This window comes from Thermomyces dupontii, assembly GCF_041956625.1.
Source record: "Thermomyces dupontii strain NRRL 2155 unplaced genomic scaffold VTN31scaffold_1, whole genome shotgun sequence".
In the NCBI taxonomy this organism is placed as follows: Eukaryota; Fungi; Ascomycota; class Eurotiomycetes; order Eurotiales; family Trichocomaceae; genus Thermomyces; species Thermomyces dupontii.
In genome coordinates this window covers 3,699,077-3,720,008 of record NW_027192307.1, presented here as the reverse complement: position 1 = coordinate 3,720,008, position 20,932 = coordinate 3,699,077, and the positions used below count along the sequence as shown (strand labels likewise).

Sequence of the window (20,932 nt, the reverse complement as noted above, 5' to 3'; positions counted from 1 at the left end):
GGGGAGGTCCAGATTCTTGTACAGCACGGAACACTACGGACTTACTCCCGTTCCCCCGTGGCATGAACGAGATCAATGATCATGAACTCAGCCCTATGACGATCCTTTCCTGTTGAGTGACGGCTAGCGCTTCCGCCTGGCTATGCTTCGAATAGATGCGTTCCTTGCTTGCCTTGCTTCCTCCATCACCATGACCTTGGATGAGTGACAACGAGACCAGAAAAGTCGGATTCTTTCGTGATTCGCCCGCAATCTGCATATTCCTTTTTGGATGTGCGACACAAAGGAGTCGAGGTCCCCCCCCCCCCCCCCCACCCCGATTCGATAGGGTAAGGGCAACCGAGAGAGATCATGTGTGAAATGAACATTTGTCTGTTCTGTCCTTGAAGGTTTGGAGTCGGGGTCGAGTCACCGGTACAAAGTGCGGTCTGCCGTGAAAGAACATGAGGTCGGTTTAGGTTTGAAGCAGGTTAACGGCGAAAGAAGAAAAAAGCAAAGACGATCCAACAAAATAACCTCAGGCTTGCCCAATCAAACACAGCGCCTGCTGCCAATGCAATGCAGTGTATGCTATGTATATGCGCATGCGTGCGTTCCTTGGAAAGAGAAGAATAAAAAAACAATCAATCAACGCCAATCAAAAAAAACACGCCTCAGCATTCTGGGGCAACTCCGCTGTGTCGGTAATCAAAGGCACGCAAGAGTCCAGTGAGATGTGCCACTGCAGCGCAAACCACCAGTACATGGAAGATCTGATGCGAACTGCCAAGGATATCGAATCTCCCCGGGTAGAAGCGCTCGGGTACGCGAGCTGCATAGATGGTGGCGCCGAGGATGTAGAGGAATCCCTGTAGCAGCAGCCAACCAAGCCCGATCTGGCGTCGCAACTGGTCTACGCCGAACAGAGTCCAGCCATGCACGATCGGAACTACAGCGGACAACCCCATCGAGACGAACAGGGCGGCTCGATATGGTCGCCAGGGAGGCGTTCTGAAGCTCGGGACTAAGCAGACGCAGGTACAGCACAGGGCCAGGATCGTGATCATGGCCCAGTAGGTGGCTTGCAAATGAGGTTCACAGTAGAACCCGTAGTAGACACTGGGGATGAAGCTACCCGTAATGAGCCCCACGATGCCAACATAGTCCAGCGCATTGCCTATCCGCGCAACCGTCAAGGAGTGGTTAGAGATGGTGTGATAGGTTGCTGACATGACCAGGCAGAAAGCGGCTCCGACAAAGAAGCATGCAAAGACGACAATGTCGGCTGTGCTGGCGGTGTGGTACCGCGGGGCAAGCTCTCGGTAGAGCTGGTACCCCGCCGGCAGAGAGATCAAGGATGGCAACAGGTGTGTGTAGATATTGACCGTCTCGTTATGGACATAACACAAAGATTGAAACGAAACGAGAAACGACGACGACGCCGGCCGGTACCCTGTCAGGATATGCTGGTTGTCTTGCAGCCAGGATGGCAGCTCGTCCCAATGAAGGAGTTTCCTCGCGGTCTTGACGGGGTGCTTGACGGCCATTTCTGCCGTAATCTTCTCATCGGCGGGGCTACGTCGTCTGAGATGCTCTGCCATTGTCATTGTCACGACACGATATACTCTGTACCAGAAGATCAAAAGAAAAAATGACCGGATTTGAAAAATACAAAACATAAAACATTTCTGGTGATATTGTTGGGGACTGGCTTAGGGCTCCAATATCAACAATTCCGCTTCCGGAAGGTGTGAGTTACGGTGTATATAGGGCATACCTAGGCCCTTTGCCGAGAAGTGGCATGGATCGTTCACATGTCGGCAAATGTCTCCGATCAGTCAGATGTCAGGCACATGAATATTGCAAACAGAACAAACGGAACAAATTGAACAAACATGTGGCAGGCAATCGTCATGACATAACCAAATGCGACATGACTGTTGCCTCGTGCCATGCCTCATCCTACAACAATGGAGCATCAGGCTCGCTCGAAGCCATCCAACCGACAGGGTCGCCGGCAGGGCGGCAGTCAGAGTCGCCTGCGACCCGTGTCGGACCCTTTGACAGCCGTGGGGTTCCCGTCCAAGGGAGACAAGACGTAGTGTGATCCTTCCAAGCAAGACATGTACTTCTCATCCGTGGCCTGACGCAAACAATCTTGAACAGGTTACTGAGTTATGACGCGCAGAAGGACTACTACAACAAAATAGTCGAGCGCTACATGCGGTTCTGTGCCAACTATTCGCAAGATCTCGACACAGCCTGGACGTCGCTCCTCTCCAGTGCTTCTGCAGATCCCACCAGCAATCCCCCAACCGCTCGCCGGGGAAGACCGCCGTCCGCAACACAAGGATCCTCGAGACCAAAATCGGCCGCCTCCAGCGATAACGCCGCGAGTCCAGGCCCTTCAACACCCAACGCCCCTCGAAAGAATGACGCCTCATCGGAGCGCCAACCGGCCGCGGAGCTTTCTACGCTCCTCATGTCGCTGCGTAAGCTTCGCGAAGCCATTCTGGCGACGTCGGCGACCACTCCCGTGCGCTTTGCGCAGCAAGTCTACATCTTCTCGATCCGATTCTCCATTCTGGCGCGCCACCCGCCGTCGTACTTCCCCTCTCTACGTCACCTGCTCGATCGCCTACACTCGGCGGCACATCCACTCTCGGCCTCTGAGCTGACGGAGTTCTATTCCTATCTGATTCTAGACCTCGCCTGCCGGCAGAACGATATGGCCACCGCATATGCGCAGCTCGTCCACGCGAGGCGACACCACCGCATTGAGAACGTGGCTGTGGAGCAGATCCTCGCCGCGCTGACGCACGATAACTGGGTGGCCTTTTGGCGAACCCACAAGTCAGTCGACGGCTACATGCGGGCCGTAATCAACTGGGCGGCCGACCACGTCACGCGGCAGGCGCTCAAGGCCATCGGTCGTACCTACCGTAGCGTCAATGAGAAGTGGTTGGTGGAGACCTGCACCGGCGACGAGGAGGACCGTTGGACCTGGGAGGAGTTTGCCGAGAAGCAACAGCTTGGCTGGCAGAAGAGCGGCGACTCGGTGATCATCCGCAAGACGAGACCCCAGACTGTGGGCTGATTTGATTGTTTGGCTGCGAGGCTGACGATTTCTCCCGTGCCAAGATGCATACTACATACGCATTATCATTATTCCAGCTGCCGAAGCATACGGAACGGTGGATCTATGGTATTGTTGTATGGGCGTTATCGGGTTGATTTCTTCGGACCTTTTTGTCTTGTTTATTCATGCTCACTGCATCTGACTATACATCATAGGCATTAGGGTACAGGGGGAAGGTGTGTGCAGGGGTTGGGAGGCTGGGGACTGGGCCGGACTGGTTGGGGCGTTTCGTTGTGATACGCAAGCGTTTCAAAGATTATGCCGTAGTTATGATCAATCATTATTGCTTCAGCCTCTTTTGAGTCATGTTCTTCAGACGTTGGAGCTGAATTGCGTCGGCGCGTGCATTTCATTTCCTCGGCAAATTTACTCGAAGCACGAAGTGTTCATGAAAGATCCTCTTTCTTCCGAGGGAAATGATACGTGCTCCGTACTCAATCGAGACGAAGGCTGTCCTAATCCACCAGTTTAAAGTCCGCATTGCTCCGATCCAGATTCATATCACCAGCACATGGCTGCTTGGCCACGGCATCAGCAAGCCGTAGCTTGAGATTGCGCGACCGGTCCGAACAAAGCTCGTAGATCGTCGCGAGATTGAACGTCAGACTCTGGAACGACTGGTTTGCCGAGATGAGTGATTCCAGTAGTGATCGCGACTGGTTATGAGGGTCAGTCAGGGGTAAGGTAGACCAGTTGGGTTGTGGTGTAAACTTTATTCGTTGCAGCAAAATCATACCTCGCTCAATCTTCCAGTGTAGAGAAGACAGACGGCTAGGTTCTGCTTAATCACGGGCTCGGATGACTTGCTGAAAGTTCCCTCGAGTAGAGATTTCCATGTTGCCGCTGCTTCGTCGTAGCGTCCCTCCGTCATCTGGATCAGAGGGTTCAAGAACTCGGCCCGGACGGTGTCTGGCTGCGCTTCCTCCAAGACTCGCTTCGCTGCGGCGACGTCTCCGATGCGCAGGTACAAAAGAACCCTTCGGGAGGTCAAGATGCTGTCGTTGCTAGACTTTCTGGACATCGATTCCAGCGTCCGTCGCGCAGCCTCTAGATCGCCCAACTCGATGAGCGCGTTCACAACTCGGATGTTCAAATCTTCTAACCGATCCTGCCAGATCTTCTTGATCGCGGGGTCGAATCCTGGTTGAAGTAGTTCTCGCCGGGCTTCCAAACCGAGCTCGTACAGCCCTGCAATACCGCGTCGCGAATCGCCAAACCCAATGCTCTGTAGTCGAACCGCAAGGACTCGCAACGGCCATGGCACAATATGGTAGGACCGTGGTGAGCCCTCACCTGGGGTGTCACCCTCTGCTTGGACGTAGTAAAAAGCAGAGTTTAAGTCTTCTAGAGCTTTGGATTCCTGGGCAGCGAGGACTGTATTCCCGGTTAACTGCAGACACGAAAGGCGCGTGTAGAGCAAGGTGAAGATTGTCTTGGTATCCGTCGGCGCGAGGATCGAAGATGTTAATAGTAGTCCACAGAGATGCGCCGCAACCAGGAAATGCCCCTGTGCTAGCAACGCGTTGATCCTACTCAGCGTAGTCGGCAACGTCTCGCCGATGGCGGGACTCTGAAAGGGGGTTCGAAACATTGGCGGCACATCGAGCTGGGAAAGAGGATGATAGAGTTCCGGACGAAGGAGAAACGAGAGGTCTTTCGTGATCGGTAGGTTCCGTGCGGCGAGAATGTTGTCCAGCTCGACTCGCAGCGAATCCAGGTCCTCGAGGGGACTGAACCCCGCGTCGCTGGTCACTGGCGAGCGGATTTCCGATCGCAGCGGAGATGGTGAGGATACTGCGGCATCGGGTTGGGCAATGTCACTGACACTCTGCGGTGAGCTTTGAAGCGTTCAAATAATATGCTATGGCCAGAGGCATCGAAACACACATACTCGTCGGGCATATCTAGTGGTCCTTTGGTCGAGGACCGCGGTCTGGAAGCTGAGACGCGTCAGTCCTGCAAAATTGACCTGGCAAGATGCACTCACATCTAGAGGAAACATTTCGACGATGCGCTGCGCTCTGTGATGTCGACATGCTGTCGTCGTTTGTAGTAGTTTGCTCAGATACGCTCATCGTCAACTGTCTTGACGACGAATCACATGTCTCTGACCAGATCGGCCAATCGGGTTTCGCCGATCCACCCAGAAAGATCAGAGCTAACTAAACCCAAACTGGACCATTCTGCCAAGGCGGTGAGCCACCAAGCTGTATGAGCTTCGTGTCATCTCAACATTCACATTCACGGGGTTCAATCAGTGAAGAAGACTCGTCGCTCCCTGATGATATAGAATTACTCTTGTTTTACGTTCGTTTAATTTCTGCCATTTAGAGAGTTACAATGGGGGAAAACAAGAACAAGTACACCGTCATCCTACCTACCTACAACGAACGAAAGAACCTCCCGATCATTTGCTGGTTGCTCGAGAAGACATTTAGAGAGAAGTATGTTTTCATTATATCATGCGAAATTGCAGACTGATCAATATATGTGTCAAGTGAGCTGGACTGGGAAATCATCATCGTTGACGACGGCTCTCCCGACGGCACGCTCGAAGTCGCTAAACAACTCCAGCGAGTCTGGGGGGAGAAGCGCATCGTCCTCAAGCCCCGATCCGGTAAACTAGGCCTGGGAACCGCCTATGTTCACGGCCTGCAGTTTGCGACAGGCAATTTCGTCATCATCATGGACGCCGACTTTAGCCACCATCCCAAGTACATTCCGGAGATGATCAAAATCCAGAAGGAGACCAACGCGGACATCGTCACGGGGACGCGGTATGCCAAGAGGGGCAACTTGCGCGGCGGCGTCTATGGCTGGGATCTCTTCCGCAAGTTCACGTCGCGGACGGCGAACCTCATTGCAGACGTTGTGCTGATGCCCGGTGTCAGTGATCTGACGGGGAGTTTCCGGTTGTATAAGAAGCCCGTGCTGGAGAAGGTGATTACCAGCACGCAGAGCAAGGGGTACTCGTTCCAGATGGAGATGATGGTTCGTGCCAAGGCCATGGGTTACAAGGTCGAGGAATGCCCCATTACGTTTGTCGACCGGATCTACGGTGATAGCAAGCTCGGCGGTGATGAGATTGTCGAGTACCTGAAAGGGGTGTTCCTTCTCTGGCTCAAGGTTTGAGACCAGGTCGGGAGCTGCTGTCTGGAACAGTGCTCTACACCAAGGCCTGGGGACACATTGTTACGTTTTGCTCCAGCGGAGGTTCTTGTTCATGTCTCTTGGTTCGATTGATTATGCGCCCTTGTACATATATCTAGTCAGGTGTCACATCTTGAGATATCGAGCCATTAAGACGACTGCACCACCTCCTGTAGATAACCAGTCACTCTGGCCGCCAAATCACGTCGAGCGGCGTCCTGATCGGGACCTCCCAGCCCATGGGTGGCACCCGGCACAACCCCGCTGAATCGATCCTCCCACACCGATCGACCCGACTTGTTGGCGGCGGCCTTCCATCTCTGCAACAGTTTCTCCTTGTCCACCCACCCCGGGACGAACTCATCATTTCCGGAGTACAGGACCAGCAGCTTCGTTTTCAGCAAATTCCGCTCGGAAATCACTCCAAAGGTCTCTTCCAAGCGTTGATCAGTCAGATCAGAGCTGAACAGATCATCTTCCTGCGGGTGTTCTGGGCTATCTGGGCTCACTAGACTGAGGAACCTCCTCGCACTGATCGGAGCATCGGTAAGCCCGAGCTTGGAAGTCAGGTTCAACGGTAGAATGACGTCCTGCCCATCCGAGTACGTCATCTGCTTCGTCATGTTGATCAATTGCAAAAGGACGCCTTCCAGCTCAGCCGGAGTCGAGCCTTCAGATGCCTGCTGTACAACGTGTTGGATGACTTCTCTGTCGGAGACAGGCGCCTGCAGGATCGCTCCATCGACGGCGGGCCGCACGAGATGCCGAAGCCCGCCATCGAAGACCGGATCCACTGGCAGCGGATTCGGCATGTAGAGATAGTGCAGCGTGTCCTGGCTGCCCGTCGAGTGGCCCATGATTACAACCTTGGGTGCGGCCTTGTCACCCAGTTGCGTTTGCTTGTAGTTTCGGACATAGTGGACGCATTGGCCGACTTCTTCGGCATCGCGACCAAGCCTACTCAAGCTCCATCCGGTGAAGGACGATGAGAGCAGAACCTGGAACAGAGACCAGTCCGTGTCCTCAAGGGCTTCTGCGAGAGAGCTCAGGAACGGAACTGTCAAGAGACCATCGCCCAGGCCCCCGATGACGATCAAGCTGTGGGGTCTAGGCCTTTTGTTCTCAGGATACGTGAATTCGAATGCTGTAAGTCTATCGGCCTGAGGGAAGAACTGCGTCAGCTACAGAGTAGGCCAGACGAGTCAATCCTGTACGAACATATTGATGAACCACGCCCGGATGATGAGTAGTAGGTTCTGCGGTAGACGACGCCATGATGCAGGAGAAGCAGTCAGGAGAATCAGAGAGGGGACAATCTGCACGATTGGGCTTGGCCTTTCCAGAGAGAGGAGAGTACACATAACCAACTTCTGTACGGAGTACTCCGTACTCTGCTCCAGTTAAATACCTCTGCCAGCTTGTTGCTCGCGGGGTCAACGAGCTGAGTATTTTCCCTTCGGCCTACTATGCCATGATTTGGTGACGTTCATACACTTCAATAGTCTCTCATACGATCCGGTAGGTGACCTTTCCGGGAGCCCTCCGGAGCTGTTGGGCGCGTGGAGCTGCAGGAAGGAATTCAGCTGAGATGTCGAAAGACGCTAGGCTAGTATTAGGAATCAGCAGAATTTCAGTCTAACGGCAAGTTGGTTCCTCTTGAATTCGAGCAAATCCTGGAGTCTGGCGAAAGATCGAGCGGGGTTGTCAAAAGTCCGTCTGGAGAATTTCGCTATCCCAAACTGGCATTGCTTCTGGCTCACCGGGTGCTCAAACGTAGGCTACAGTAAATGGCTTCAACACTGTCAAATGACCTGGATTTCGGGCGCTTCTCAAAGAAGCGAAGCGGGCTAGGCTGGAGTTCGCAAACCGGCGCCAAGATATTGGACTCAAGAGGACTGAAAAAACGTCATCTAGTCCGACGAAACCTCAGCTGTTGTTGGCCATGGCCGAGGCGCCCAGAGACTTTAGCGCACGGCGCGCGAATAATGCCACGTGTATTCGACGACCCTGGAAGGGTCCGGCGATTCCATGTTCTGGGGTTGCTTTTCTTGTTATGACAGGGAAGGACCCTGCCACAGCCCGCGGCAATTCAGAGGGGGCCATGATTGTACGCGTGCGCGATGGCCACATATAGGCGAGAAAGTGACCGAGGTGGGTTGACTCGAGCAACTCGACCTAACTACGTTCAAGGCACGCCGGATGAGACGAGGACACAGGCCGCTACCCCGGAGGAGCCGATGGACAAGATGCATATGAACGCCGGGATTCATAACCCCCCGTCTCGGTTGAGGATACGGATGAGTCGATGATGCCCATCCGCACGAAGTGACCGGCTTAATACGCAATTCCGATGATCTGTCGCGCGCAAAAGGACCAGGCGATCGACCGGTACGTTTCAGGTGTTGGAACTACGGACACATGGCCAGATGGGTGCCGCGGGACTGCATGATGCGGACGCTGCGGCGCCACGGCACACCCCAATGGAGGGGAGTCTTGCCCAAGCAATAGAATAACGGTGCTGTACTGGACCGTGAGGCGTATATATTAAGGAAGCGATGCAGGTGCAATCGACGCACGTCGCGAGTTCGACATCATCGTCATACAGGAAACGTGGCAGAACTCGCACATGCCGACGACATACTGCTCGAAAGGAAGTCGGTATCGCCTGGTATACGTATCGCCTGGTATACGCGGGTGAATGAGTTGGAGCGCGCTTCTAATTCACAACAAGCACCGAATCTCCAACTGGGACGCCGAGGCCACGCCCGACTGGTGTAAGGTGCGCCTTCGGGCACATAACGAGGAAGTTACGGTCTATTTAATCTATTCTCCGATTCCACGGACGCTCACACTCTGGCAAAGCCCGAACCACCACCTCGCAACGCTAGAACCGCCTCAACGGACGCTACTACAGTAGTGGGAGACTTTAACCTCCACCACCTCGATGTGGGACAGGTTCGAGCTGCGCTCCCAAGGAGTGGGTGATCTACTCGCCCTTATCGCAAGCTGGGATCTCACCCTGCACACCCCCAGAAGGGAACCCACGAGAGTGAATCACGGTGACAGGGATTCGCGACCGACCACGCGTGGGCGACCTGCGACCTGCGGGTCCACTATGAAGGATTAGAGGAGGACAAACTCTCCGACCACAGGCCCCAAGTGGTCCGTATCGACTTTGAAGCTGCAGCGGAACCCGAACCCAATGGCTATAGCTGGGGCCTAATGCACTTGGACAGGGTCAAGGCGGAGGCGGCACACCTTAGATGCCCGGCCAGTCTGGGCATGACTCGGGATATAGACGAGCAGTGTGACCTTACGATCGCAGAGCTACACCGCATAGCGGCCGTGTCGACGCCTGGGCGCAAGAAGAGGAACGGCAGGGCCGCCCCGTGGTGGAACCGCAAAGGTAGCGAAGCCCGCAAGAGAGCCAAACGCACGGAGAGGGGGTGGAAAGCCACCCGTACCCAGCGAGCATGGGATTTCCGGGCCGCTCTGAACGGTTACCAGAAAGCCATCAAAGAGGCCGAGAGAGACAGCTGGCGCAAAACGCTGTGGGACGCCTCCGGCGACTCGCGGCGCACGTTGTCCCTGGCGAGGTGGGAACGCAAGCACCGCCATCTTCCACCGGAACAGCCAAAGATGCCGCTCTTGCGCCCGGAACATGCGCTGGAGCCGACGGCGGTAACACACGTGGAAAAGGCCGCAGTCTGAGCCCCCATACAGAGTCCTCGCGAGGCTGACGCAAGCCTTTCTCACTTTGGAATACTTCCCCGGCGCTTCCGAGACGCAAAGGTGGTCGTCCTCAGGAAACCGGGGAAGGCCCAGCTGCAACTGCAGACGGCGGGCGGGTGGCGATCCACGGCGCTCCTGAGTGCGGTAGGAAAGGTGATGGAAGCGATTGTCGCTGGGGGCATAGCGGAGGCGGCAGAAACCAACAACTTGCTACCCCGTTCCAGGTGGGCAACAGGAAGGGCAAATCCACAGAACTCGCAGTTCGACTCCTGACGAACCAGGTGAAAACGGCGTGGGCCCATAACGCGACAGCGTCTCCAACTGGACGCACGAGGGGCGTTTGATACGGTATGCCACCTTCGCCTCCTAGACACGCTCAGAGCGGAAAGGCTTCCCTCACTGGGTGGTCCGCTGGATCCGACGTTACGACACAAACATAGTCGCCTATGCTCGGCGCGGGAGAACTCTCGCACGTTTGGTGCAAGGAATGGGCCCGGAGCAGGGACATGCAGTCTGAGCCCTCAAAGTACGTCCTACTACACTTCACGAGAAGCCGCATGCCGCCTCCCAACAAGGTCCGGCTGGACAACGTAGAAGTGTCGCCGTCGACTTCAACGCGCCTTCTAAGCGTGTGGCTGGACAGGAAGCTCACCTGGAAGGCCCACCTCAAGGAGATCTGACAAGCTGGAGACCCAGAGGCTCGCCCTGACTTGGCTCGCAGACAAAAAAAAAAAAAAAAAAAACCGGGGATTCTCTTTCACCAGGGCACGAAGGCGATCCGGTCAGCAATCGCATACGGAGCGACTGCCTTCTAGCGTCCGACGGAACGGGGGTGGTAAGCCCCAAGGCTTCGCCCAGGGACCTTCTCAAGGAGCAATCCCGATGCATTCGGAAAGTCACTGGAGGATACCGGGCTAACCCAACGAGGGCTTTGGAGTCGGAAGCGTACGTCCCGCCCTTAGCCCTCTAATACCTGAATGGATGAAACTTTCTGGGAACCAGAATAAGGAAATTACCGGCAAGCAAGCACCTTGCTCGTGAAGGACAAGTGACATTCATCAAGAGTATTATTATCAGACGTCGTCCTGAAGCTAGGATATTTGGCAGTCACATTACATCTGCAGCTCTAACTGGCTCTCCAAACAGCTCCCACATGCATGACTGCTTTTCAATCACTATGCTGATTAACGTCCCTCGCGAAATCTGGCCATCGCAAGTCTCGATTACTGACGACGGGAAGGAGGTAGGTAAACGCTACTGCATAACCTATTCAATTGAGCACAGATGCGGCTCCCGATGACAAGAATGACGGCATGTGTGCCCTTAACAGGGACTTTGTTTCTAGACTACGAAGTACAGAGTACAGTAGAATGAAACCAAGTCCCATATAGAGACTCAAGCGTCTGTGCCTAAAAGCTAAAGCATCGTAACAGGGGGTCGGGCGTGGGAACCATGGGAAGGGCCTGGAGGAAGGACCAGCATGGACACGAACCGCGCTAAGGGCCGAACCCTAAGTTGGCCACCAATGCCCTGAAACGAACGAAGTGAGTGAAAGGGTCCGAAGGACCCGAACAGCTGCGAAAATTGTACTATCACGTGAATTCCAAATGATGTCAGTCAAACAAAATAGGTAGGTAATAGGTCAACTAATTCCACTCTGAAGTGGCAAAGTTAAAAGGTCACGAACATTTCGCTCTACTCGTAGGCTACACCTGTCATCTGTCAGTTCCGTCCTGCCTCTGGCTTTCAAACCAAGTCTTTGATTCCTTCTCTTGTATACCTACATCGTATTCCGCTCGGAGTATATTCTCCTGCACATCGATTACCTAATAGCCAACCTAGTTGGTCGCTTGATAGTCAAGTTTCGCTCCCCTGGTGACTTAGTAGGTGAGTACGGAGTATTTCTGTCAATAGATCGGATGCCTGCTGTACAACGTGTTGGATGACTTCTCTGTCGGAGACAGGCGCCTGCAGGATCGCTCCATCGACGGCGGGCCGCACGAGATGCCGAAGCCCGCCATCGAAGACCGGATCCACTGGCAGCGGATTCGGCATGTAGAGATAGTGCAGCGTGTCCTGGCTGCCCGTCGAGTGGCCCATGATTACAACCTTGGGTGCGGCCTTGTCACCCAGTTGCGTTTGCTTGTAGTTTCGGACATAGTGGACGCATTGGCCGACTTCTTCGGCATCGCGACCAAGCCTACTCAAGCTCCATCCGGTGAAGGACGATGAGAGCAGAACCTGGAACAGAGACCAGTCCGTGTCCTCAAGGGCTTCTGCGAGAGAGCTCAGGAACGGAACTGTCAAGAGACCATCGCCCAGGCCCCCGATGACGATCAAGCTGTGGGGTCTAGGCCTTTTGTTCTCAGGATACGTGAATTCGAATGCTGTAAGTCTATCGGCCTGAGGGAAGAACTGCGTCAGCTACAGAGTAGGCCAGACGAGTCAATCCTGTACGAACATGGACATAACACAAAGATTGAAACGAAACGAGAAACGACGACGACGCCGGCCGGTACCCTGTCAGGATATGCTGGTTGTCTTGCAGCCAGGATGGCAGCTCGTCCCAATGAAGGAGTTTCCTCGCGGTCTTGACGGGGTGCTTGACGGCCATTTCTGCCGTAATCTTCTCATCGGCGGGGCTACGTCGTCTGAGATGCTCTGCCATTGTCATTGTCACGACACGATATACTCTGTACCAGAAGATCAAAGAAAAAATGACCGGATTTGAAAAATACAAAACATAAAACATTTCTGGTGATATTGTTGGGGACTGGCTTAGGGCTCCAATATCAACAATTCCGCTTCCGGAAGGTGTGAGTTACGGTGTATATAGGGCATACCTAGGCCCTTTGCCGAGAAGTGGCATGGATCGTTCACATGTCGGCAAATGTCTCCGATCAGTCAGATGTCAGGCACATGAATATTGCAAACAGAACAAACGGAACAAATTGAACAAACATGTGGCAGGCAATCGTCATGACTGGATCCCTTCGTCGCCGTTTACTGAACGGAGGTAATTTTTTTTTAATGACACGACTCACGACTTTGCCCGGATAATTCTTCGCTTTGCAATCGGATTCCAGAAAAAAGAAATCATCTGCACATACATCGCCGACTATTTGTTTTATATTGCCGGGGCGGTTCATTACGTTCAATTTTCGAAAGACGAGGAAGGCGTTGTTGTTCATATGGATGGGCTGTCTGAAAATCTTTCTGCAAAAAGAAAAAGAAAAAAGAAAAAAAAAAAATAATATCCTGATGATGAATGTTACGTCGCATTTATTCGGGAGTTGGAGGCTTTCGGTTGATCTGATCTGACATGAACCTTAATGCTTGGGAGAACCATCTCCCTTGATTTTCTCAATTTGCTAGTAGCTAACATAGGGCATTGGCTCCATATCTATTCCGTATTTCTACGGCGATCAATGTCTCGTGCTCATCGACCTTTGGGAAGTAGTGCTGGGGCAACTAACCACGCTCACTGCCCCCTTTATTTCATAACATCTGGGCCTTTTCCTTGATTCACAAACGCAATCGCTGTCACAATCATCTGGGACTGGGACCCGTTGCGGAGCGCAACAGTGCAGAAGAGAAAGCACGCTGCTTGTGCGCCTCATAGAATCACACAACAACCGCGCTGCTTTTCAAGGTTCAGGAGCGCTGCCCGTGTGGCCGCCTCAAAGACATCGTCCACACCCTCGCCTGTCAAGGACGAGCACTCCAGATACTTGCGAGCGCCGATTTGCGCCGCTGTTTCATAGCCGTCCTTGGGCGTCAAGAACCGAAGAGACTTCTTCCGCATCTCTTCGATGGCCACGGGATCATCTCGGAGATCTTTCTTGAGACCAACCAGGATGATGGGCACACCCGGACAGCGCTCGTTGGCCTCCTCAATCCACTATGAGCCGTTAGCAATGTCCAAACGCTCATCTGTATCACCGTCTTTAGGAGCAACGACGACGACAACAGCCATGATGTCTATTGTTCCAATCGAAGCGCAGGATGTCGTGACTGTGACTGTAACGACAACGTCCCCGTGCGTCTCCTCCTCGTCTTCGAGAACATCTACGACGACGACGACGGAGGACACGAACTCTTCCTCCTCCGCGAGGCCAGAGACAGCTAGCACTAGTACTAGCTATGCTGTTCTTCCCTCCCAGGCTCCTCCATTTTCATCATCGGGAGGAGTATACTATACTATATTACCCTCCACGACGGCCCCTCTGCAGACAGCCCCCTCGTCACTACTATCCACGGGGCTCCCAGCATCGTCACTGCCCTCGTTCTATCCTTCGATATTCCCGCGGGTGGACAGAGCACGGCCAATCCAGCGTCAGTCCTATAAACATGGTTCAGATTCTCAGGGCTGCTGCGACGAATGGACGAGAATACGACGCCATGCTCCTCAGTGCATGAAATGGGGTTAATGATGCATGCTTTTCGTTCTCCTGTACATGATTATTTTTCGTCCATGCGTTCGAGTACATATAGAGGCGGAGATATCTTTTATATTGTTGCTATCCATGACTTGCAAGCATGGCGTTGTGGTTGCCTACACTCTACAGCTAAGTGGCTGGGGGAATGATATATGCATGATAGAAAACCAAGCCCACAATTCGGCAGTGCCTTGAATGATACCGATCGTCCGTCATAGCCTCGATCCTCTTCAGTCATCGGAGAAGGCTAGGGAGACCAAGCAAGAAACAAACAAATGATCAAGAAAGCCAGGGCGTCGACCAAAAGACCAGCCAGAGTCGGGCACGACAAGGATGGATCGTCAACATGGGCGGCAAAGTCCAGGGGCTAGCGTGGGCGCCGAACCAGGATGGCCTCACTACATTGTCAAAGAGCTGGGATTTAACGGCGGCTTCAACTACAAGAAGGAGAAACCCGCGGACGCTCTCAAGCGCCTCGCGCCAGAAGGCATCGACATCTATTATGAGAATGTTGGTGGTGAGCAATTGGAAGCTGCAATCGGTGCCATGAAACATCATGGCCGGATTGCCGTCTGTGGCATGATTTCCCAGTACAATAAGCCCATGGACCAGCACTATCCAATCCGCAACCTTTGGGAAGTCTTGAACAGGAGATTGACCCTTCGCGGGTTCATTGTCGCAGACCCTGAGTATCAGGCATACAGCAAGGAGCACCAGGAGCGGGTCCAGAAGTGGCTGAAAGAAGGCACCATCAGGGAGAAGATTTGGGAGATGCAGGGAATTGACAAAGCAGCCGAGGGTTTCTTGGCTTTGTTCACCGGCGAGAACTTTGGAAAGGCGATGTTGAAGTACTAGGTTCTGCGATACAATGCAGGGTATCTTAAATGCTGGCCTTGATAGGTGTTTGCTAGCAAAAGAATTCAAAATCCTGACTCGATTTTTCTGCTTATGCCGCATGTGATGCGGTAGGACAATACCTGTAGGTAAGTCATGGTTCGGTCGGGGATTGCGATCACCAGAAGAGACGTTACGAAGGGCGGTAAGGAAGATCCTATATAGGTCTACCTGTCAAAACGATTATTTCCTGTCAGGACTAATGATACATCCACTGAGTCTTATCAAATCAAGAGCAAGGACTTGGACGGCTATCCCATGTCTCCAGATGGCAGTCTCAACGGCACCGCGCTCCAACAGTACTACGACGAAGTCTGGGGCGCGTTCGAGGGAGCTGGCTATGAGGTGCGTCCCGGGCCCAAGTTGGAGCAGTGGTTCAAAGAAGCCGGGTTCGTGAACATCCACGTGGAGAAGTTTGTGCTTCCCTACGGCGTTTGGCCAAAGGATCCCCATCTTGTCAGTTATCCCCTTTGCCCCCAGACGGTGAACTAATCACACTCCAATACTGACATCTTCGACAGAAGAAAGTCGGCGCCTGGAACCAGACCCAGGCCGAGGCGAACGGCTTCGAGGCGATAGCCCTGGCACCTCTGACGCGGTTCAAGCAGTGGACCAAGGAGGAAGTCATTGTCCTTGCCAGTAAGGCCCGCGCCGACGGCCGGAACCGCAACATTCACATGCTGTTCGACTTGTGAGTGTCCCCGTAGCTATTATCCGGCTTTGCTATACACTAGACAACTAACCACAAATATCATCCGCAGCTATGTTGTCTACGCCCAGCGTCCCGAGAACTGACGGACAATACTATGTACTCCTGTCGTGCCTGGACAAGTTGTTCGTGTAGCCTCGGCGGCTCGGCCTCTTGCTCTCAAGGTCCGAGCCGTCCACGTTAACAGCAATGGAGGAGCCCCAAATTGTACTGCAAATGTCCGTGGCTCTGTGGTTAGAAACATCTAATGAGAGTTCGGGAAGTCATCCATCTAAAATGATTCTAAGCAGTACATTACTAGTTATTCGCCCATTTCTTTTTCATTCCTGCAAGCCCTCTCTAGTCTGCCCTCTTGCACAGAACTGGAGGCAGAGGGTATAACCGAGACAGTCGACTCGGAGGAACGAGAGGAACGACCCATTCCGGTGCTTCTTTTTTTTTTTTTTTTCTTCTTCTTCTTCCTTTCAGTCCCTATGATAGGTTTTGTCCGTAGTCACTTCTAAAATCTTTCACACTCACTGAATTAGTAGAATGCCCTTCCAGCCCTCTAATACGACATTGCCAGCATGATGGACACGCCAGCTCCGATTCAGAAAAACAAAGAGTTCCTCTACAAACGGTGATTCAAGTACTTAGCTATTGAGTCAGTAAAAACCATGGCTTCCCCAGGGGTCTTCGTTCCAGAGGTGATGTTCTGCTCCTTTTTCAGTTTAAGCTTCATGTGCACTTCCACGAATCAAGACCTGCTTCATTTGTCTGTAAGGAGCTGCTGCTCAACTATTCCTCTGCTCTCCCAGACTCCCTCTGCTGCAACAGAAACCTCTGGACCGCGCTGATGACTAACAGTACCTAATCTTTGCGCAAAAGGGCAAGGCTCATTCGTTGCAGGCGGCATCCGCCGCGCGTTACCAGTTAATCATCCGAAACTAAGGTGCCATCACGTGATTACCAATTCGACTAGGTCACATGACTCATAGATTGGTAAGGTGGTGGAACTATGGGGTTGTACCTAATGGATCAGCAGTACGGGCGGTGGGGTCTGGGGAAAATCGGCTGCCGGGCCATCGTTCACGCTCGAAGAAGGCCGCAGGAAAACCTCGTGTGCGTTGATCTCAGCCCAGTTGTCGAAGACATCTGGTGGGAGGAGCTTAACCTCACGGTGGCGCAGGCGTTCATCGCCGGCAGATGGCATATCCTGGTCTCGCCGGGAAAGCGCGTCTGGGACACCACCCTCCTTGCCTGGTCGATAGGCAGTGGTGAAGTTGTAGTGGCTAAGCTCTTCCATCCGGCGCATTTGTCTCTCATTTAACCTTCGACGGGTGGAAAAATACAGGAGGTTTCTGTGGTCCGTGATGACTTTGAACCGGCCGGCACTGCGAAGCTCGGAACTCCACTGGCGCAAGCACTTGACGATGGCTAAAAGTTCCTTGTCGTAATTTTCGTAGTTGCATTCGGCAGGCGTGTTTTTCTGTGAAAAGAACGCGCAGGGACGAAGGACGCCCTCGTCATCGTATTGGGACAAGACGCCCCCGACAGCGTAACCAGAGGAGTCAGTTACAGTCTCGCGATTAGGGTCGAACTGCAGTAGGACGGGGGCCGACACGAACATCTTTTTCAGACGCTCAGAAGCCATGTCAGCCCCAGTGGACCACCGGAACAGGACGTCCCGCTTCGTGAGGTGGACAAGCGGTGCAACAATGTCCCGAAGTCACGGATGAAGCGTCGATAGAAGTTGGCAAACCCAAGGAACGCACGGACGCCCTTTACAGTGGTAGGGGGCGCCCAGTCCAAGATAGCACGGACTTTCTCTGGGTCCATGGAAACGCCCTTGCCCGCTTCGATAATGAAACCCAGGTACTTGGTCGATTTCGTCTCAAACTCGCACTTGTCAATGTCGAGCTGCAATCCGGCGGTCCGTAGTCGTTCCAAAACCATCTTGACGTGTTCCCGGTGTTTCTGTAGGGAACCGGTCGTAAGAACCAGGACGTCGTCAACATAGGCGGACGCGAACTCATCCAGAAAGTCTCGCAAGGCCCAGTTGATGTACTTTCGGAAGGAGCTGGGTGCGTTCGCCAAACCGAAAGGGGTCACTAGCCACCCAAACAGCCCATAACGAGTGCGGAAGGCTGTTTTCCATTCATCGCCTTCTGCGAACAGAGTCAAGGCTCCTTACCGTGTTCAGCGTATCGACAATGTCCCTTCCCAGCTGACGACCGACCTCCATCTTCAGGAGGATAAGCCAGTACTGAAGTGTTGTGCTGAGCGTCGATCTGCACTGGACTCCCCTGTAAATGCGCCCTTCTGGGCCTCGCCGCCGGTCACAGAGCCAAGTGAAAAAGCCTCTAAGAACTGTTGACAGTTCGTTTGAATGCTCGGGCTCCGACAGATGGCAGAGCCACTCCGTCGGGTCATACCGATTTGCCGTGCTGTACCTGTTGAAAGCAAGAACTTGAGTCCGTGCCCACTTCAGCGACAGGATGAGCCTGGTTCCCTGCTCTGTACCACTCCCAATCCCGCTTGATCCGGTCAAGCACCTGCCTGGTCCATTCCGCGTACAGGAATCGCCGCTTCTCTTGGCTTTCCTGTCTTTCCGCCTGCGCCAGGTAAAACGCAGGAGAGAGTTCGTCCTCCTCATCGGATGACAGGAGGGAGTCGTCGTCGGACGTTTCTCCAAAAAGGTCGTCCCGGCATTCGCTGCTGGCAAGTATGCCTGCGCTGACAGACTCCGGAAGAGCCATTTCGCAGGATACCGTAAAGACGAGAGTTGCAAGTGCGTAGCGAAACAACAAACAACGTTAACGACGACCGCAAAGGAAGCCCCCCGTACAAGATCAACACTGGAGATAGAGAAAGGTGCGAGAGGGTGACGGCGTCCGACATTTGAGAGCCTTTTATACTGGATGCAGGCCCATGTAGCCGGCTACTGTGCCTCATCATTATCAAGGTTTTGGCCGAAGCATTCGTCATGGCTCCCGGTTACTGCCCCTGCTCGTTGACCTGCAACAAAACGATGCAGTGTCGACGAGGCAGCCAGAATCTGAGGGCTCAGAACAGAGTGCCGTGCCAACAGAAAAAAGCCCTGATAATCGATTGGTAGAGAAGCTCGAAACCCCAAGGCCAACCGCACGTGTGCCCTGAAAAAGAGACTTTCTGGCGATGCGCGCCGAAAGGGGCGCGGTCCGGCCCGTGCTGGAGGGAAGAAGCACGTGAGAGCCCCACAGGTGCGTGGCAGAAAGAAGGGCGGCCGTGGCGGAAAGGCGGGATAGCGCGATGCCAAAAACGGTCGAACGATGCCGTTTCTGGCAACCCGCTATCCGGCACTGAGACTTTAAATGTAGTTCGTGATTCAAGCTCAGTCGCGAACAGTACTACCTTACCTAGAATCAGAATGGTGACGAACTCTGCAAGCTCTTCAAGCACTCTGACAGGCTTATGATGAACTCCAGATCGGCCGAAAATCTGAGTACTAACTAGTAGGTACCTAGTACTCCAAGGACAAGCTGCATCTGCATGGTGCCGCCACACCGTCTGAAGACTTTCGTTCAAGATGGTGTATTGCTTTGTCATCTGCAATGCGGACCGGAATTGTTTGGTAACCCTAATCGGCCGCATGCGGCAATGATGGCAGGGCCTTCAACAAGCCAGGACGAGTAATGGTGACAAAGTGCCTCGCACCGTGGCATGCCAAACGCTCACCAATACTCCTCCTCAGTCCGAAGCACTTCTCCTCGCAACAAAATCCACAATCATGCCTGGAAACAAAGTCTTGATGTACAGACGCGTACCTGATGGCCTACCCGTCCCGGGCAAAGACCTTGTCATCGAGGAAGCGGGCTATGATGCCAGCGCTCCTGCGCCCGACGGCGGCCTTCTGCTGCAGAACCTCTATGGCAGCTACGACCCCTACCTGCGCCTTCGGATGTTGCCTCCGGAGGTCGAATCAATCGAGCCGCCTTTTGAGCTCAATGCGCCGGTGAGCAGCAACCACATCGCCAAGGTGCTCAAGTCGAAGAATCCCAATTTCAAGGAAGGAGACCTCGTGCAGGGCCTCTTGCCTTTCCAGCAGGTCGTTGCCGTGCAGAAATCCGAGATATCGGAATGGGGCGTCACACGTCTCGAGAACCCGTTGGGAATCGATATTCGGCATTTTCTGGGCATCCTGGGGATGCCGGGCCTGACGGCGTATTCATCGCTGTACGAAATCTGCAAGCCCAAGAAGGGAGAGACAATCTTTGTGTCGGCGGCCAGTGGTGCTGTCGGGCAAGCGGTCGGCCTGTTGGCCAAACACGAAGGGTTGAAGGTCATAGGCAGCGTCGGTTCCGATGCGAAATTGGACTACATTGTCAAAGAGCTGGGATTTAACGGCGGCTTCAACTACAAGAAGGAGAAACCCGCGGACGCTCTCAAGCGCCTCGCGCCAGAAGGCATCGACATCTATTATGAGAATGTTGGTGGTGAGCAATTGGAAGCTGCAATCGGTGCCATGAAACATCATGGCCGGATTGCCGTCTGTGGCATGATTTCCCAGTACAATAAGCCCATGGACCAGCACTATCCAATCCGCAACCTTTGGGAAGTCTTGAACAGGAGATTGACCCTTCGCGGGTTCATTGTCGCAGACCCTGAGTATCAGGCATACAGCAAGGAGCACCAGGAGCGGGTCCAGAAGTGGCTGAAAGAAGGCACCATCAGGGAGAAGATTTGGGAGATGCAGGGAATTGACAAAGCAGCCGAGGGTTTCTTGGCTTTGTTCACCGGCGAGAACTTTGGAAAGGCGATGTTGAAGTACTAGGTTCTGCGATACAATGCAGGGTATCTTAAATGCTGGCCTTGATAGGTGTTTGCTAGCAAAAGAATTCAAAATCCTGACTCGATTTTTCTGCTTATGCC

The 20,932-nt window shown here is 53.5% G+C and overlaps 11 protein-coding genes across 11 annotated transcripts; 5 read left to right on the top strand and 6 right to left on the bottom strand.

Annotated features, from left to right (window-relative positions):
* Nucleotides 1-653: 653 nt before the first annotated feature.
* Nucleotides 654-1,526, bottom strand: VTN31DRAFT_1399 (uncharacterized protein; the record flags this gene model as incomplete). Its single annotated transcript, XM_069401451.1, has 1 exon — nt 654-1,526. The coding sequence occupies one exon, from the start codon at nt 1,524-1,526 to the stop codon at nt 654-656; it is 873 nt and encodes a 290-aa protein (XP_069264255.1).
* Nucleotides 1,527-1,949: 423 nt separating this feature from the next.
* VTN31DRAFT_1398 (uncharacterized protein) lies at nt 1,950-3,076 on the top strand (the record flags this gene model as incomplete). The annotated part of the gene is made up of 2 exons (XM_069401450.1): nt 1,950-2,077; nt 2,146-3,076. 2 exons carry the CDS (start codon nt 1,950-1,952, stop codon nt 3,074-3,076), a joined length of 1,059 nt encoding a protein of 352 aa, XP_069264254.1.
* A 497-nt stretch (nt 3,077-3,573) lies between these two features.
* VTN31DRAFT_1397 (uncharacterized protein) lies at nt 3,574-5,154 on the bottom strand (the record flags this gene model as incomplete). The annotated part of the gene is made up of 4 exons (XM_069401449.1): nt 3,574-3,774; nt 3,855-4,938; nt 5,010-5,058; nt 5,106-5,154. 4 exons carry the CDS (start codon nt 5,152-5,154, stop codon nt 3,574-3,576), a joined length of 1,383 nt encoding a protein of 460 aa, XP_069264253.1.
* A 304-nt stretch (nt 5,155-5,458) lies between these two features.
* Nucleotides 5,459-6,250, top strand: VTN31DRAFT_1396 (uncharacterized protein; the record flags this gene model as incomplete). The annotated part of the gene is made up of 2 exons (XM_069401448.1): nt 5,459-5,562; nt 5,617-6,250. 2 exons carry the CDS (start codon nt 5,459-5,461, stop codon nt 6,248-6,250), a joined length of 738 nt encoding a protein of 245 aa, XP_069264252.1.
* A 167-nt stretch (nt 6,251-6,417) lies between these two features.
* VTN31DRAFT_1395 (uncharacterized protein) lies at nt 6,418-7,543 on the bottom strand (the record flags this gene model as incomplete). Its single annotated transcript, XM_069401447.1, has 2 exons — nt 6,418-7,428; nt 7,487-7,543. 2 exons carry the CDS (start codon nt 7,541-7,543, stop codon nt 6,418-6,420), a joined length of 1,068 nt encoding a protein of 355 aa, XP_069264251.1.
* Nucleotides 7,544-9,490: 1,947 nt separating this feature from the next.
* Nucleotides 9,491-9,979, top strand: VTN31DRAFT_1394 (uncharacterized protein; the record flags this gene model as incomplete). Its single annotated transcript, XM_069401446.1, has 1 exon — nt 9,491-9,979. The coding sequence occupies one exon, from the start codon at nt 9,491-9,493 to the stop codon at nt 9,977-9,979; it is 489 nt and encodes a 162-aa protein (XP_069264250.1).
* Nucleotides 9,980-11,416: 1,437 nt separating this feature from the next.
* VTN31DRAFT_1393 (uncharacterized protein) lies at nt 11,417-12,614 on the bottom strand (the record flags this gene model as incomplete). Its single annotated transcript, XM_069401445.1, has 3 exons — nt 11,417-11,530; nt 11,933-12,403; nt 12,462-12,614. The coding sequence occupies 3 exons, from the start codon at nt 12,612-12,614 to the stop codon at nt 11,417-11,419; spliced, it is 738 nt and encodes a 245-aa protein (XP_069264249.1).
* An 879-nt stretch (nt 12,615-13,493) lies between these two features.
* VTN31DRAFT_1392 (uncharacterized protein) lies at nt 13,494-13,976 on the bottom strand (the record flags this gene model as incomplete). The annotated part of the gene is made up of 3 exons (XM_069401444.1): nt 13,494-13,559; nt 13,629-13,901; nt 13,959-13,976. The coding sequence occupies 3 exons, from the start codon at nt 13,974-13,976 to the stop codon at nt 13,494-13,496; spliced, it is 357 nt and encodes a 118-aa protein (XP_069264248.1).
* A 1,615-nt stretch (nt 13,977-15,591) lies between these two features.
* Nucleotides 15,592-16,128, top strand: VTN31DRAFT_1391 (uncharacterized protein; the record flags this gene model as incomplete). The annotated part of the gene is made up of 3 exons (XM_069401443.1): nt 15,592-15,789; nt 15,855-16,024; nt 16,095-16,128. The coding sequence occupies 3 exons, from the start codon at nt 15,592-15,594 to the stop codon at nt 16,126-16,128; spliced, it is 402 nt and encodes a 133-aa protein (XP_069264247.1).
* Nucleotides 16,129-17,051: 923 nt separating this feature from the next.
* Nucleotides 17,052-17,675, bottom strand: VTN31DRAFT_1390 (uncharacterized protein; the record flags this gene model as incomplete). The annotated part of the gene is made up of 1 exon (XM_069401442.1): nt 17,052-17,675. One exon carries the CDS (start codon nt 17,673-17,675, stop codon nt 17,052-17,054), a length of 624 nt encoding a protein of 207 aa, XP_069264246.1.
* A 2,115-nt stretch (nt 17,676-19,790) lies between these two features.
* Nucleotides 19,791-20,834, top strand: VTN31DRAFT_1389 (uncharacterized protein; the record flags this gene model as incomplete). The annotated part of the gene is made up of 1 exon (XM_069401440.1): nt 19,791-20,834. The coding sequence occupies one exon, from the start codon at nt 19,791-19,793 to the stop codon at nt 20,832-20,834; it is 1,044 nt and encodes a 347-aa protein (XP_069264245.1).
* Between the last annotated feature and the right edge of the window lie 98 nt (nt 20,835-20,932).